Source organism: Grammomys surdaster, unplaced genomic scaffold (genome assembly GCF_004785775.1).
Source record: "Grammomys surdaster isolate TR1022 unplaced genomic scaffold, NIH_TR_1.0 280, whole genome shotgun sequence".
Taxonomy (NCBI): Eukaryota; Metazoa; Chordata; class Mammalia; order Rodentia; family Muridae; genus Grammomys; species Grammomys surdaster.
In genome coordinates, this window is record NW_021604721.1 from 1,468,589 (window position 1) to 1,484,390 (window position 15,802).

General features: G+C 44.3%; 1 protein-coding gene across 4 annotated transcripts in view; it reads left to right on the forward strand.

Annotated features, from left to right (window-relative positions):
• Sgk1 (serum/glucocorticoid regulated kinase 1) overlaps nucleotides 1–6,694 on the forward strand; it is a 117,366-nt gene extending 110,672 nt beyond the window's left edge. For 2 of the 4 annotated variants that reach the window (XM_028777343.1, XM_028777346.1), the window contains 11 exons: nucleotides 1,623–1,698; nucleotides 2,106–2,181; nucleotides 2,426–2,530; nucleotides 2,636–2,719; nucleotides 2,831–2,962; nucleotides 3,212–3,324; nucleotides 3,634–3,757; nucleotides 4,206–4,301; nucleotides 4,730–4,885; nucleotides 4,988–5,077; nucleotides 5,496–6,694. In XM_028777343.1, the coding sequence (XP_028633176.1) occupies nucleotides 1,623–1,698; nucleotides 2,106–2,181; nucleotides 2,426–2,530; nucleotides 2,636–2,719; nucleotides 2,831–2,962; nucleotides 3,212–3,324; nucleotides 3,634–3,757; nucleotides 4,206–4,301; nucleotides 4,730–4,885; nucleotides 4,988–5,077; nucleotides 5,496–5,663 (1,220 nt within the window). In that variant the 3' untranslated portion in view covers nucleotides 5,664–6,694. Of the gene's footprint in view, nucleotides 1–461; nucleotides 826–1,299; nucleotides 1,459–1,622; nucleotides 1,699–2,105; nucleotides 2,182–2,425; nucleotides 2,531–2,635; nucleotides 2,720–2,830; nucleotides 2,963–3,211; nucleotides 3,325–3,633; nucleotides 3,758–4,205; nucleotides 4,302–4,729; nucleotides 4,886–4,987; nucleotides 5,078–5,495 lie in introns of those variants that run through there. The other 2 variants (XM_028777344.1, XM_028777345.1) reach the window with 2 other exon arrangements.
• The last annotated feature ends 9,108 nt before the right edge of the window (nucleotides 6,695–15,802 follow it).

Here is a 15,802-nt window from a genome sequence, read left to right on the forward strand (position 1 = left end):
AGAAAGAAAGAAAGAAAGAAAGAAAGAAAGAAAGAAAGAAAGAAAGAAAGAAAGAGAAAAAGAAAAAAAGCAACGCGATATAATAATTAAGACTACCTGGGTCAGCCATCAGGTACCCCAAAGGAGGGTAGTGAAGATGAGGAAAAACGGACCGGGTTAAACACAGTGCAATGCAATCTTGCAGTTTTCTTGTGAAAGAGGGGCAGGCACCCCCGGGCAAGGGTATTAACAGCGCAAGGGTCACTCCAGGTCGGTCCGGCAGAGAAGCCCCTGCTCCCTCTAACTTGCCACCTCCTCACGTGTTCTTGGCATGGCTAGGATTAAAATTTGCAAGGCTCAAAATTTATGCGGAAAGGACAGAATGTTCTCGGAGATTAGTTGGAAAAAAAAAGTGAAATGAAGATTGTACTTTTTTTTCTTGTAGCGCAGAGACTTATTTCCGCCCCCCCCCCCACACATTCCTGACCCCCACCCCCTTGCCTTCCTTCCTCCTCTTCCAAGTTCTGGGATTTTTCAGCCTTGCTTGGTTTTGGCCAAAACCACAAAAAAGGCGTTTTCGGAAGCGACTCGGCCGTGCACAAGGGCCATTTGTTTATTTTGGGACTGGGGCAGGAAATCTTGCCCGCCTGAGTCACGGCGGCTCCTTCAAGGAAACGTCAGTGCTCGCCGGTCGCCGTCGTCCGCTGCGCGCCCCTCGGTCCGCAGCCATGGGCGAGATGCAGGGCGCGCTGGCTCGGGCTCGGCTCGAGTCCCTGCTCCGGCCCCGCCACAAAAAGCGGGCGGAGGCACAGAAAAGGAGCGAGTCTGTCTTGCTGAGCGGACTGGGTAAGTGCCGCCGCCTGGCTCACCGGACTTGGGGTGTGTGGAGGTCAGGGCGGGGTAAGGCGCAGGAACCTGGAGGCTGCACGCCGGGCCGGGGTCGGGACACCGAGGAGGGGAGAGGTCCTCTGCGATGACCGTGCACTGAAAGCAGTGCCCACTCGGGCAGCACGGGAGAGGAAATGGAAAATAACCGGGGCTCTCTACCCCTCCAGTGCCCTCCTCCGGCCCAGGCGGACGGAGGCCGAGTGCAGCCCGGCGCGGGGTCCTGCTCGTGCAGCCTGCGGAAGCCTCGGTTGTGCCCGGGGCGGCTCGCACCGCTCACCCAGGACCCGGCAGCCAGTCGCCCAACTTCCCGCAACTCCGCCAGCAGCTTGCTAGGCTGCTGGGGCTGGGTGGGGCCTTGGTGTGGGCGGGGCCCGAGCCGCTTCCTGGTTCCGCTGGCCCCGCCCCCTCGCAGCGCAGGGCTCATAAGGCGAGTCGCGCGGCCGGAGCGCACTGTTGGCTGAGTCGGTCTCCCTGCTCCTCTCAGTCTCTTTGGGCACTCTCTGGGCATCGGGGCGATGACCGTCAAAACTGAGGCTGCTCGAAGCACCCTCACTTACTCCAGAATGAGGGGAATGGTAGCGATTCTCATCGGTGAGTTCTGGAAAAGCACCGGACTTGCGTAGGAGAGACGGCGTGGAAATGATCCGGGTGTTTTTTTGTTGTTGTTTTGAAGGTTTAGGATCAGATTAGCTTATGGCGTTGGACATTACAGAGCCACCTAACCACCCCTTCTTCTTTCTCTCTTTAAATTATAGCTTTCATGAAACAGAGAAGGATGGGCCTGAACGATTTTATTCAGAAGATTGCCAGCAACACTTATGCATGCAAACAGTAAGTTTTGGGTTATTGGCAAAAATAGAAAAGAATCATTTTAATTTACTAGCGGCTAAGACTATTACTACTTGTTCATGAGGGGTAGGGGAGTGCTGAAGTCTTTCCTCCGGGGTAGATAGATCTCTTCTGGTCTTGAGCATTTTGCTTAAACATTTTTAATTTATGGATCGAGTTGCCTCGGAGGTTTGACATTAATTCTCATGAATGTTTACCGAAATCCACGATCCTTCAATAAACAAACCTTAATTTGTATTTAACTGGGTTGTTTTCCTTACCATTTTTTGTAAGTAATTCATTCGGATGTTTTCGGTTTAAATACCGGTTGAGTCAGAATTAGAACTTATGTCTGTATGCCCTCTGGTGGCGAATTCAGAGTTAGTAAAACGGCCCTTTAATCTCCACAGCGCTGAAGTTCAGTCCATTTTGAAAATGTCCCAACCTCCGGAGCCCGAGCTTATGAATGCCAACCACTCTCCTCCGGTAAGTACATCTTGTCTGTGGAGGAATTTGTAAATGTATCCGTATTTTTCTGTAGTAGTAAGTGAAGGCAGTATTTGTAAAAACTATCAAGGCAGCCTTGTCTATTCACAACATCACAAGTGGCTTAAGTGTTTAAGTACTGAATCACTGGGATGTTTTGAAAGACATTTCATAAAGTACTTTATGTGTTAACAGTAAGACTGTATGTAGCTTATGTCTTAAAGGATGATGTTTTGTTTTCCAGCCAAGTCCCTCTCAGCAAATCAACCTGGGTCCGTCCTCCAATCCCCACGCCAAACCCTCTGACTTTCACTTCTTGAAAGTGATTGGAAAGGGCAGTTTTGGAAAGGTAAGTTCAACCCTGAAAGCTTTGCAGCTAGGCTCTTTCAGTGCATTCACTTTTATATTCTCCCTGGGTGAGAACAGAAAAATGACTGTCTGGTTAATATTTCAGGTTCTTCTGGCAAGGCACAAGGCAGAAGAAGTATTCTATGCCGTCAAAGTTTTACAGAAGAAAGCCATCCTAAAGAAGAAGGAGGTAAGGGCGACACCTAGTGGCCTGGACTCGCAGGCCTGGTGAAGAATTTTTACCCTGTGGTTTGCTGCCCTGTTGAAATCTGACTGCCACTGAATGTCATCTCTTTCCTAGGAGAAGCATATTATGTCCGAGCGGAATGTTCTATTGAAGAATGTGAAGCACCCTTTCCTGGTGGGCCTTCACTTCTCTTTCCAGACTGCTGACAAGCTCTACTTTGTCCTAGACTACATTAATGGTGGAGAGGTGAGCTGAGATACACACTTTGGTAGGGGTGGGGCTGCTCCTATTTGTCTTGCTTGGTTTGGGTTTGAGTGAGCTTTTAAGATAGTTGAGGAAGAAATTACCAGAATTAGCATTTCTATGAACTTAACACTTAGAGTTAAGAAGTTACTATTTCAGGCCATTCCTGCAAGCTTTCCCCTCGGGATTATGTGTCTGTATCAGGCCTGATTAAAGGACCCCACTCAGCCTCAGTTTTTCTGTCTCTTGCAGCTGTTCTACCATCTCCAGAGGGAGCGCTGCTTCCTGGAACCACGGGCTCGCTTCTACGCAGCTGAAATAGCCAGTGCCTTAGGTTATCTGCACTCCCTAAACATCGTTTATAGGTGAGCCAAAGATTCAGAGCTATCATGCTGGGAAAGAGGGAGGCCAGGCCTTTGGAGTCCTAAAATAATGAGGTATTATGTGTGCTTGGTCACTTCTAAAGTTTCCCCTAGCATGTGAGTTGTCTTGACTTCCAGTACCAAGAGGGTGGTGCATAATCCAGAACAGCCCAACAAAGACTCCTTTCTGTGATTGGCTATGGAACAGGAGTGGATTAACAATCTTAATACCCCAAGCAATCTTTACAGAGAGGATTTGTCATGAAGTCAGATTAACCTGTGTAACCACTTTTTTTTTCATTTTCCCCACAGAGACTTAAAACCAGAGAATATTCTCCTAGACTCACAGGGACACATCGTCCTCACTGACTTTGGGCTCTGCAAGGAGAATATTGAGCACAATGGGACAACGTCCACCTTCTGTGGCACGCCTGAGGTAGGCAGTCTGACTCAGCGCCTGATCTACCCACCCCTTTCCAAGAGACACACTTGCAGTAATGCTTTTAAATACAAAAAGAGGAGTAAATACTTAAGCAGTTCTCTAGTACAGCTCAGTGCAAGTCAGATGCCATTTGTTATTTGAGGATTCCCAAGGCCTTCTGCTAGTTTTTATCCCACCAAGGTGTATATGTTCTAAGAGTTCCTCATGGTACCACTAGGTGCCAAGTTCCCTAAATATACACACAGGACCGGTTGACCTCACAAAGTACAGAGGTTTTAACTAAGAAGCAGTCTGAACACATACACACACACACACACACACACACACACACACACACACACAAGTTGACAGTTGACTCTGGTTCTGGTCTTTTCAAAGCACATGCTTGCTGTGAGGACTGCCTGGTTCTGAGAGTTAACCTTTCTGGTGTGTGTCATTTCAGTATCTCGCTCCTGAGGTTCTCCATAAGCAGCCGTACGACAGGACAGTGGACTGGTGGTGCCTCGGGGCTGTCTTGTATGAGATGCTCTATGGCCTGGTGAGTAAGAGTCACACCCGTGGCACTTGATAAGACATTTGTGGACTCATGCAGATCTAGCTGCCATGGCTTGTCTGTATCTAAAGGAGACACTGGTTATTTTATATTTTATAATTTTATAAATAATGTCTTCTGGACTTTTTCTTCAATAGTCATGTTTGAATCTTAGGGAGGGCGGATACTGAAAATTGTATTGAGCAGCATCCCCAACCCTCCAGTGGGTTTCTTCTGCACAGTTTACCACAGTTTACTTAATGTGTCCAGTATTAGTCCCATCTCACACACACACACTCCAGTAGGGGTTGTAAAATAGACAACCAGGGAAGTGATCAGCTCAAGTCCAGTTCGATACACTAAGCTCAGCACTTTATATCTATGTACTAGATAAAACTTCAGTAGAATCTGAAGAAATTCCCTTCCTTTTCCAGCCTCCGTTCTATAGCCGGAACACAGCTGAGATGTATGACAATATTCTGAACAAGCCTCTCCAGTTGAAACCAAATATTACAAACTCGGCAAGGCACCTCCTGGAGAACCTCCTGCAGAAGGACCGGACCAAGAGGCTGGGTGCCAAGGATGACTTTGTGAGTATTATCTTGCTGTCCTGGGACCTCGGGGAAGAACCTTGACTTTGTGACCTTATATTGAGTTCTCTTCATCTAAATGAATCTGTTTCTTTCCAACAGATGGAAATTAAGAGTCATATTTTCTTCTCTTTAATTAACTGGGATGATCTCATTAATAAGAAGATTACACCACCATTTAACCCAAATGTGGTAAGTATCTTTTTTTCTGGTTATAAGAATAGTGAGACGCAGAAGATTTCTTTTCTGTCAGAATTTGAAGGAATAAATAGCAGATATTCTCTATCCATAGACTCATTATCCCAGAGAAGAGTTATTTTATTTTGTTTGTTTTTTTTATATCCCAGCTAAGTTTACTGAATATGAGTGTATTTATTTATAATTTCCAGGCCTAGTGACAGATACCTGTAATACCTGTGCTTCAGGTCTGAAGCAGGACTGAGTTTGAGGCCAGCCTAGGCTACATAGTGAGACCTTGTAATCAAAGATATCCTCCTAAACTTTGGAGCCCTTAGAGTTAAGCTTATAGTGGAGGATTATAGGACTTAAGGATTCCCTGTCCTTTGCCCTGTGCCCTTTTTGATGCTGAGTGTATTTCCCCTTCTTACAGAGCGGGCCCAGTGACCTTCGGCACTTCGATCCCGAGTTTACTGAGGAGCCTGTCCCCAGCTCCATCGGCAGGTCCCCTGACAGCATCCTTGTCACGGCCAGTGTGAAGGAAGCTGCAGAAGCCTTCCTTGGCTTCTCTTACGCACCTCCCATGGACTCCTTCCTCTGAACCCTCCCAGGATGGTTCTGAAGGATTTCCTCTAAAGTTAGCCTTTGGTGGAGTTGCCAGCTGACAGAATATCTTAAAAGAGAATTTGCACACCTGGAAGCTTGGCAGCCCCGCCCACCCGGCACACGCTGCTTGAGGGAGCCGGAAGCTTTCCGAATAGCACATCCTCCTCAGTGAGCTTGTGAGGTCTTCATTTCTTTTCTTCCTTCCAACGTGGTGCTAGCTCTAAAGAGCGTGAGAGTGCCGCCTGAGACAGACACCTTGGTCTCAGTTAGGAGGAAGATGCAGGTTTAAGAGGAATCCCCCGCAAGTCTGGGCTGTGATCAAGAATATTCTGCAATGTGCCTTTTCTAAGATCGTGTTAGCTCCAAAGCTTATCCTATCACAGAGTGTTCAGTTTTTGTTTGTTTGTTTTTGTTTTGTTTTTCCCTTGCGGATTTCCCGTGTTTGCAGTAGTGTGAGTGTGCTATGCCTGATCACAGATGGTTTTGTTGTAAGCATCAATGTGACACTTGCAGGACACTACAATGTGGGACATTGTTTGTTTCTTCCACATTTGGAAGATAAATTTATGTGTAGACTGTTTTTTGTAAGATATAGTTAATAACTAAAACCTATTGAAACGGTCTTGCAATGACAAGCATCCAGATGCTTAAGGAAAGCATTGCTGCTACAAATATTTCTATTTTTAGAAAGGGTTTTTATGGACCAATGCCCCAGTTGTCAGTCAACCGTTGGTGTTTTCATTGTTTAAAATGTCAGCTGTAAGATGGGCATTATTTATGTTTTCCCCCGTGTTCATTTTCTTTTGCATTCCTGATTATTGTATGTATCTTGTAAAGGTTAAGTCTGTACATTGGGTTATAACACTAGATATTTAAACTTACAGACTTATTTGTAAACCATCATTTTAATGTACTGTAATTAACATGGTTATAATGTGTATAATCCCCCCTTACCACACAACTTTTTTTGTGTGTGATAAAACCAATTTTGGTTTGCAATAAAATCTTGAAAACTATTTGCATAAATTGTGTCATGTATTAACTTTGTATATATTGATAGACTGGGTTTAGGATGGGGGAGGATAGTGGGTCAATTTGAACATACTTTTGGTAAGTGCAGTACAGTAGTACACACTTCCCATTTCCATCACTTGGGAGACTGAGGCAGGAGGATTACGGATTGGGGACAGTCTGGATGAAAGAGTAAGACAGGCTCAGTTTGCTCAGTGGCTTCTTTACTCGGGGAGGGTTAGGTCTTCAGGGTCCACTGACGCAGATTGCAGCTTACTTGAGGCTGTAACTCTCAGTGGAGGACTTTTGCTAGCATGAAGGCAGCCTGGGTTGGATCTTCAGCACTGACAAAGTGTCCTAACTCTCCCCAAGTATTTGTACTGCCAGTCAATCCAAACAATGCAATAAAGTAGCATTGCATATCAGTCGTGTTCCCTGTGTTGATTGTCTCGTGAGGTCCTATGGATTGCTTGTCCTCACCTTTGGCTTATCAAGTGACAGGTAATTCTTTTAGCAAATATGAATCCTTGGGGTGTGGCTCTGCCCTGAATGCTGGAGACATGATTCAGGTTATTGCCCTCGTGCGGGCTCTGAACGCTATCTGCAGAAAGGTAATCTGGGCGATAGTATAGGGTGCCACCAAAGAGGGCACATTCATGTCATAAGTGCCCATGTTCCCAACAAGCTATCCCAGAACAGGCTCAGGAGAAAGCAACCAGTTCCTGCCTAAATCAGTGGGAGCTAGCTTGAGAGGGCCAGGTTGTGAGTCTATTCTGCAGAGCCCTCCTCCAAGATCTGTCCTGCTGGGAATTAAAACTGTTAGGGAATCCTTTCAAGCCCAGTCCTCTGGGCCTGTCACACAAATACCTAACACTTCAGGAATGCCCGGTGGATCCTGCTTTCACCTGCACCTTTTCATCTGCTACTGCCCCTCATTTGTATACAGTTCCCCCAAGGAGAAGCTGTGACCTTTTCCTCTTCTACCTCATTGAAGGCCTCCACTTAGCCCCTGCCTGCTCCCTGGGCTCCCTGACCTCCAAGGCTTCTAGAGTCAGGCAAACGTTTGCCTTCCTGCATCCATCCTGTTTCGTGGAATGCACTGAAGGAGTGGCATTAAGTGAGAAGCCTGCCAGCTCCCAGTGGTCACAGATTGCATGATGTACTTGTACTAGGCATTAGCTGCATATTAAATTCCCTACCAAACCCAAACAACTAGAAGAATCCCAGACTGTTTTCCAGGGAAAGCTTGTTGCCAGCTTTAGGTAGAGAGCTCACTCCTTCCCCCACATTCTCATTGGCAACAGCAGTTACAAACCATTCCTTGAACAAAAATGTTTATACTGTCCTCAGAGGCCAAGGTCTATGATCTCACTGGTTTCCCAGAAGACCCAGTTATGAATTAAAAAGTATCTTTTGCTTGGGTTTTTAATTTTGTTTTTGATGTCTGCTTGATATTTTTTGTTTGGTTGAGATAAAATCTACATATCCCTGGCTGTTCTGGAACTTTTTACATAGGCCCAGCTGGCCTCAAACTCAAGAGATACATGTCTCTGAGTGCTGGAATTAAAGACCTGCTCCACTAATCCTGGCCTCTTTTGCTTTTTGAAAGATGAGATCTCATATAGTTCAAGCTGGCCTCAAACATGCCATGCATTTATTGATGACCTTGAACTCCTGATCCTTCTGCCTTTACCTAGCTAGTACTAGAATTATAGAATTATTGTACCACCATGCCTGACTTGAAGGCTTTTGTTTGCCTGTTTCTTTGGTTATTTTGTTTTATTTCTTTTTCTTTAGTTGGAAGTCTGGTTTATTGGGGTATAGTCAATCACTTCACACAGATACGAATTTACCCAGAACTGAAAGATGCCAGAAATGGGACCAAGTGCCATCAAACAAATGAGAGATTGTATCAGCATAGTTGTATAGGAAGGGAACAAGGCAGGAACAGAGCAGTCAAGAAGGAACAAGAGATCCATAGACAAACTGCAAATATTTGCTAAGTATTCTGATGCCAAATACCACATGTACCAAGGTATCGCTTATCTGTAGGAGTGGGGCATGTCCCTGCCAACGTGTTCCCAGAGGCTCAGCCACTGAGGTAGGAAAGGGCACAACTGGCTCAGGTGTGGCAGAACATACATGCTCCTCACCCTCACACTTGGGAGGCAGCCGAATGGAGTGTGGACTATAGAGAGAGAGATTGCATGGCTCAAAGGAGAATGGAGAGTGGAGGGAGAGGAAGTAAGGAAAGGAAAGAAAGGAAGGGAAGAGAAAGAAGGAAGGAAGAGAAGGGAAAAAAAGAAGAGAAGGAAGGAGGGCAGGAAAGAGAGAAAGGGAACAGTTCATATCTTCACAGCTCCCAAGCTATGTGTCTGTTCAGCTATGGATTTGGGGCAATTTATTCAGCTGGTCCCCTTCAAGTGAGTTAATCTTCTGCTGCCATGAAGAGTAAGCCATTTTTCTTGAATGATGTGCCATGTCCTTGAGGAGACACAACATGATCCTTGCCCATAACCATATGGGAGGTGATGAATATGGAATCAGGGGGACTTTGGAAGTCCTGAGGCTCTGTGAGCTCTGGGACAGGGGAATCCCTAAGAGTCTTATTAACCAACAGAAGTTCTGGAAATTTTCCTGGGATGCGGGCTTGCTGGCTGACACAGTACTGTTCATAGGCTAGTCCTATTGAGCTCTGATTCCATGCAAGCTTTATGTTTGATTTATTCATCTTTCATAATAATACAGAGACAGCAAAGGTCAAGCTACTGCGTAGGAAAGTAATCTGCTAGGCAGTCAGTTCTGAGCCAAAGTCAAATCATGGCACTTTGTTCACAAAGCCGTCCATGCTGCCTGAGGTCTAAAACAAACAGGTACATTCTTGTTGGCTATTTCCATGAGAGCTCACCAAGTTAATTAACCCAGCAAAGGTGTCATCTTGTATCATACTGGCCAAAGAGATGGAGAGTATAGAGAAGTTCTGTAGATACTATTCTACTGATGGCCGGTGAAATACAGGGGCAGAACCACTTGCACTCACTGTGGAGATAAACTAGGCTACCATCTTAGAAACACGTTCAGCAGTATGAACAAGATGAGTATGTAACTGGTAGCCCACTGGTTTCAGAGAGAAAAGAGAGAAAAACATAAAAATTCTCAATAATATTCATAGCAGTGTTTTATACATACACACACACACACACACACACACACACACACACACACACACACACATATATATATTCACTATGTAACCTGGGCTTGCCTTGAACTTTGAACTCATGGTAATTTTTCTGTCTCAGCCTCCCAAGTGCTAGAATTATAGGAGCACACCACCACACACTTTCCTCTACATCTGATACATCATAATAAAGATGTTAGTAAAACATGAGCTGTTAGGAAAGCAGGCTATGAAGGGGACACATAGAAGGGACACTTTAGCCAATCTAGGGGTCAGGCCTTGGGGCTAAATTCAGACTCTTTAGGAATGTAATGCTTGAGAAGCTGAAGGCTCAAGTGGGATGTCTAGGCAGAGGGAGATTGTGAAAGCAAGGCAGAGAAAAAGGACATTCTGGGTGATGGATGGCAGTGATGAGGGGGCGCAGTGGTCAGGGCGGCGGTGGTGCTGGTGGTGCTGGTGATGGTGGTGGTGATGATGGTTCTGGTGGTGGTGATAGTGGTTCTGGTGGTGATGATGTTGATGATGGTGGTGGTGGTGGTGATGGTGGTGGTGGGTGGAATTAATGGGATCTTTGCCAGAGGAAGGGACTCTAACAAAGCTGGATCCTAATCTAGTTCTACTGACCAGCTTTCTGTCTTGAGGCAAGCAGAAACTGGGGCCAACCTCTCCTAACTTGATTTTCCAGGAGAGGAAATGCAGCCAGTGCTGTGGAGGAAGACCAGCCAGAAGGAATCAGGAGTTTGAAGACTGTTAGTCACCCCTACCATCACCTTTTCTAACTTTTCCTCTTCCCTAGAATTTAGGGGAAGAAGATCTAAACATGATGGAGAACATCATTTTATTTGGATGTAGACTGTACCATTTCTGTTCTTGGACAGCACACATGGAGGAGAAGTTTGATTCCAGAGGGAGTAAAGGAGAACAGAGTTTTACCTGAGTAACGAGAAGCAATCGATAGGAGGGTAAGACGGTTCTTGCTAAAAGGACAGTGACTCAAGACAGCAGTGGGCACTGATGCCTTAACCGGAGTCACCTGGAACCTTGACACAGCCATCACAACTATGGTGGTCCAATAAAGCTAAAAGAATGGGCATCTTGAAGGTGCCCAACCTGATGGGAGCCATGGAGACAGAGGGAAAAAGGATGCCTCCAAGGTAAAACCTTAATTAAATGTGCCCCACTAATCAAAGTGTTTGTCACAGCCACAACAGCTTCCAGAGCAAAGACCAGCCACCCAGCTGATCAATAAGCAATCAAGTTAATTGGCAAAAGGCAAAGTTAGATTGCAATCCATCACCACCTTACTAGGTTTGTCTTCAATCGTCAAATTCTATTGTATCCACCACTCGATTGTTTTTTTCTGGGTACATAATGATGGTGACACATTTTCAGAACAGTAAAAGAAACATGCTTGCTAGAATCAGAAAAGCCCAATTTGAAAAAAAACGAAAAGCCCGATTTGGTAAATTAAGTGTTTCTCTCACTGCAAGAAAATTGTTAACTAATAATCTAAACCCAAAGCTGAACAATTGGCGGCTTAAACATGTTCTATGCCTGGCTAAAGTGGCCAAGATAGTCTTTAGATTGCAACATGGCTAACTCTCATGAGACCTCGCTTTCTGAAAAGGGCTCTAGCACAGTGGGAGTGATGTCAGTATTTACTAAGAGTTTATCTGTTATTTTGTGTTCAGGCAGATGTCTGTGTGTGTTTGGACGCCCTAGAAACTACAGCGTCTGATGGGCAGGGTTCTGTGTTTCCTTTCTTCTGTGTTCTCTGTCCTGGGCCCCACCTGGTTTGTCCCGGCAAGCAGGAGATGATGTATCATGACCACACAAAGTACAGTCTGTTCAGTAGAAGGCATAAATGCAGACAGGCACTTCTTTGAAGGGTAGAGCAAGGGTCACCAGCGTGGAGGCAGGGCACTTCATGGACACATTTTTTTATAGGAAGGGTGAGTGCCAGTCAGTTTATCATGTCTGGGTTTTAATATGACTTCTGATAAATATTGTCTTTCTGACTTTTAAGTAATGCTATTAATTCTTTGAAAATCTTATACTTGTGTACAATGTATGTTGATTATGTCTGTCCAACCCCACCTCTCTCTACCTTCCCTAAGGACACCCATCCTGTCTTCCTCTCAATTGCCCAGTCTCTTTCTTATTGTTATTAATAAGTTACTGCTGCCCATGAGAGTGATTGTGTGGCTATAACATGGAACATGACCATGAGCAACCCGCTACTGGCCATGACCCCAAAGGAGAGTAACTTCTGCAGCCACCAACTGCCAGAAGCTCCTCAGATAGGTACGGGTTCTCTTGCTCTTTTTCTTAATCATTTCTGACTCATATCGTAGACTTCTAGAGTCCAAAGTCATGAGCTAACCTGAGCTAAAGCACTGAATTCTGAGCATGCGCAGTGTTGCTAACCTGGCTCACCACCACTCTATCATGTGGGCAAGAATCAAGTTACAGTTGAGTAACTCAGATAAACTGAAATTAAGCTCCAAATGATTTGGGATCCAAATTGAAAACCAATCACTGTTTTTTCTTTTCAAAGAGCATCAAAAAAAGGAGACAAACAGAAATGATCTCATGTTTAAATTAAATTATAGCCTACCTAATAGTGAACACTTTTGGAGAAATAAGAGAAAACAGATTTCTTCAGATCAAAACTATATGCTATTATAAAAACACATAGCAAAACAAAAGAGTGTTAATGAGATGTTTTATTTTTAAAGTTATGCATAGACAATACATCCATGTTAAATAACAACATGGTGGATGGAAATTGGTTATTTGTTTCATAAACATCTCCCTCCACCACCACCCCAGCCATCTTTATTGCATATCTTCATCCCAGGGTGTGTACTTACTAGCAGAAAGGCTTACAAAATTGGGTGCCTCTACATTAGAATGTGAAAGGATTGTTTCTCAGTCTTTTGAATACAATCAAGTTTAGAATTTTATCTTTCTGTGTGTCTGTTTTGTGTATATGTGGTTTGTGCTCACACGTGTGAGCAAGACATGTGCAGAGACTGGAGGAGAAAACGGTGCTCCATTCTCTCCCTGTCTGCCATATTCCCTTGAGACAGGCGCTCTCACTGAACCTGGAGCTAGGTTGGTGATCAGCAAACCCACTGATCCTCTGATCTCCACAACCTTCCCACAAGGCTGGAGTCACAGCATCCATGGAAATCTTGTCTGTTCATGTGAGTGTTGGTCCTCAAGTTTGCAAGGCAGGTGCTCTCATCCAGTGAGCCGTCTCCCCAACCCAAGGCTAGGATTGTAAGAAGGAAGGGAGGGGAGAGAGAGAGAGAGAGAGAGAGAGAGAGAGAGAGAGAGAGAGAGAGAGAGAGAGAACAAACGTGACTTTTGATCAAGTGCTGGATGGATGACATTGGTGAGAAATGACGAGCTTTATGGTCTCACAGCTTCTGTCACCTAGTGCTGAATATACATAGCGCAGCAAGTTGGGTTTTCTGAAGAAAGTAAATAAATAAAAGTGGTAGATGCCCTGAGACTTAAGTGTTGGCTCGCAAAGTTGCTCTTTGCAGTCAAACATAAGCTCATTCTCCAGCATGCAAGATGACTCTGAGCAAGCTTTCGAAGCATTCCATCACTGTGACTCCCCTGTCACTTGTCTGGGACGTACGTGTCGCACGCTGTCTGGATGGGGTCCTGATTAAGGGATATTTTTCCTCAAAAACATTTCTACATTCCAATGAGTCACTCACTATTCGAATTATCGTCTTTTTCAATTACAAGAAACTATAAAATGTCAAAATGAGAGATCTAGCGATCCAGGTATTATAAATAATGCCTTCATAAGCCAGGCTTTCAAATCATATTAGAAAAAGACAAAATCACAGGTAATGCACTTTCTCACAGACAAGTGTACCTTCCTTTCAATGGAAAATAGACAGTGTGTTGTTCATTTATGTTTTTGAGATCTCAGAAAAACAAGGAGATCATACAAATTTTGTGAGTAAAGACAAATTTTGTCATTAATACAGGTCACATGATTTGTTTTTTTGTTTTGTTTTTTTGTTTTTTCAAGACAGGGGTTCTCTGTGTAGTCCTGGCTGTCCTGGAACTCACTCTGTAGACCAGGCTGGCCTTGAACTCAGAAATTCGCCTGGCTCTGCCTCCCAAGTGCTGGGATTAAAGGCCTGCGCCACCACCTCCTGGCGAGACTACATCTTAAGATATGAAATAATGAAAACAAAATAAAACAAAAATGCTTAAGACCTAAATGAAGGAGTTTAGCTGGGGAGCCTTCTACAGCATCTGCCACCAAACTCAATAGTTATTGTAGTCCCCCACCAAAAAGAAATAGCTTACAGTTTTCATTGGCCTATGTTAGTTATGTGTAACAATGGGGTTATCATGTCATTTTAACACATGTACACAATCTATTTTGATCATATTTATCTTCCTTATCCTTAAGTGTCCCCATCCCCTCTCTCCTTGTTAGATCTTTCTTCCTAACTAGGCCCTCTTCTCTCTCTCTCTCTCTCTCTCTCTCTCTCTCTCTCTCTCTCTCTTTCTCTCTCTCTCTTCTTCTCTTCTTTTCTCCCTTTCTCCCTCCCCTCTCCCCCTCCTTCTGTGTGTGTGTGTGTGTGTGTAAGACCCAGTGAGTTTCATTAGGGTTATTTACAAGAATATGATCAGAAGTTGATCGAAGAACATGTAGTTCATAGATACATCAGGAGTACAAACTGTCAAGAGATTAACCTAACACAAACATTTTGTAGATAAAGACCAGGCTGGCCATGTTGGCTTGGTTAGTAAATGCCTGCCTGTCAGGCACTAGACCCCAGAATACACCTAGTACTGCATAAACCAGGCGTGGTTGTCCAGGCCTGTAATCTTCTCAGTACTTGGAGGTGGAAGCAGGAGGATTAGGAGTGCACATCACTCTCTACCATGTAGCAAGAGGCCAGCCTAGGCTATATGAGACCTTATCTGTAAATAAACAAATAGAATCTATGAAACAAAAAGATATACTAAGATATCAAAGCTTTCAAAAAATTTGATGTTTTCACAAGTTGTTTTCAAAGAGGTTTTGAAAATTTTCTATAGGTTTCTATAAATTTCCCATGGAAACTCAATAGGTTTTTGAAGTGATTCAAAAACCAATAGTCAAGTACTATAAAAGAATACTACTCACTACTCACAAGTATTTCATTTATTTCATTGTCTGTAAGCCAGCAGTGGCGACATAGGTCTGTAGTGTTAGCATGTAAGCAGTAGAAGCAGGAAGATCGGATGTCACGGTCAACCAATCAAGCAGTCGGTGAGAGTAGTCTGATTCCAAATCAATTGAGTAAGTGGGTCATTTTCCAAATAATCTTGGAAAGTGATAACTAGTAGGTTGGATCTGTATTTCAAAATGCTTACATTTTAAAATAAACACTAGGTAGTTGGAGCCCTAAGTATGCAGAGTCAAAAGTGGTGTGACTAGAAAAAAAAATGCTCAAGAACACTAAGTCATGTGATTAGAAATCAAGTGATCAGAAACCATGGGATCAGCTAATTGGTAGTTAGGTGCACCATGGGTACATCAAGTTGGAAGAGAGATTACTTTTCTACACCTCCACCCGAATCAGGAACCGAGAACTTTCCCTGGACGAGTACCAAGGCATTGCATATTGGGAAGGATTTTAGAGGGCATGTGGGAGGTGGTCACGAAGATATAAGATCTGTAAATCTAGGTTTTGTGCTACCGATTATCAATACACCATCTTATCAGAGGGTCAATAGGGTACAGGATTTCTATGCTCTGGAAGCTAAGCCACCAGACAGCTATGGAGGAGGAGGGGGCGACAGATTTGAAGACCTCACCCAATTCCCCGTCCCCTATTTCTTAGACTTTCTCTTGGCAAGGCATCTTTTAAGCACTTCCGAGCAGTGAGCAGAGGCTATCGACCGACTATTTTAAG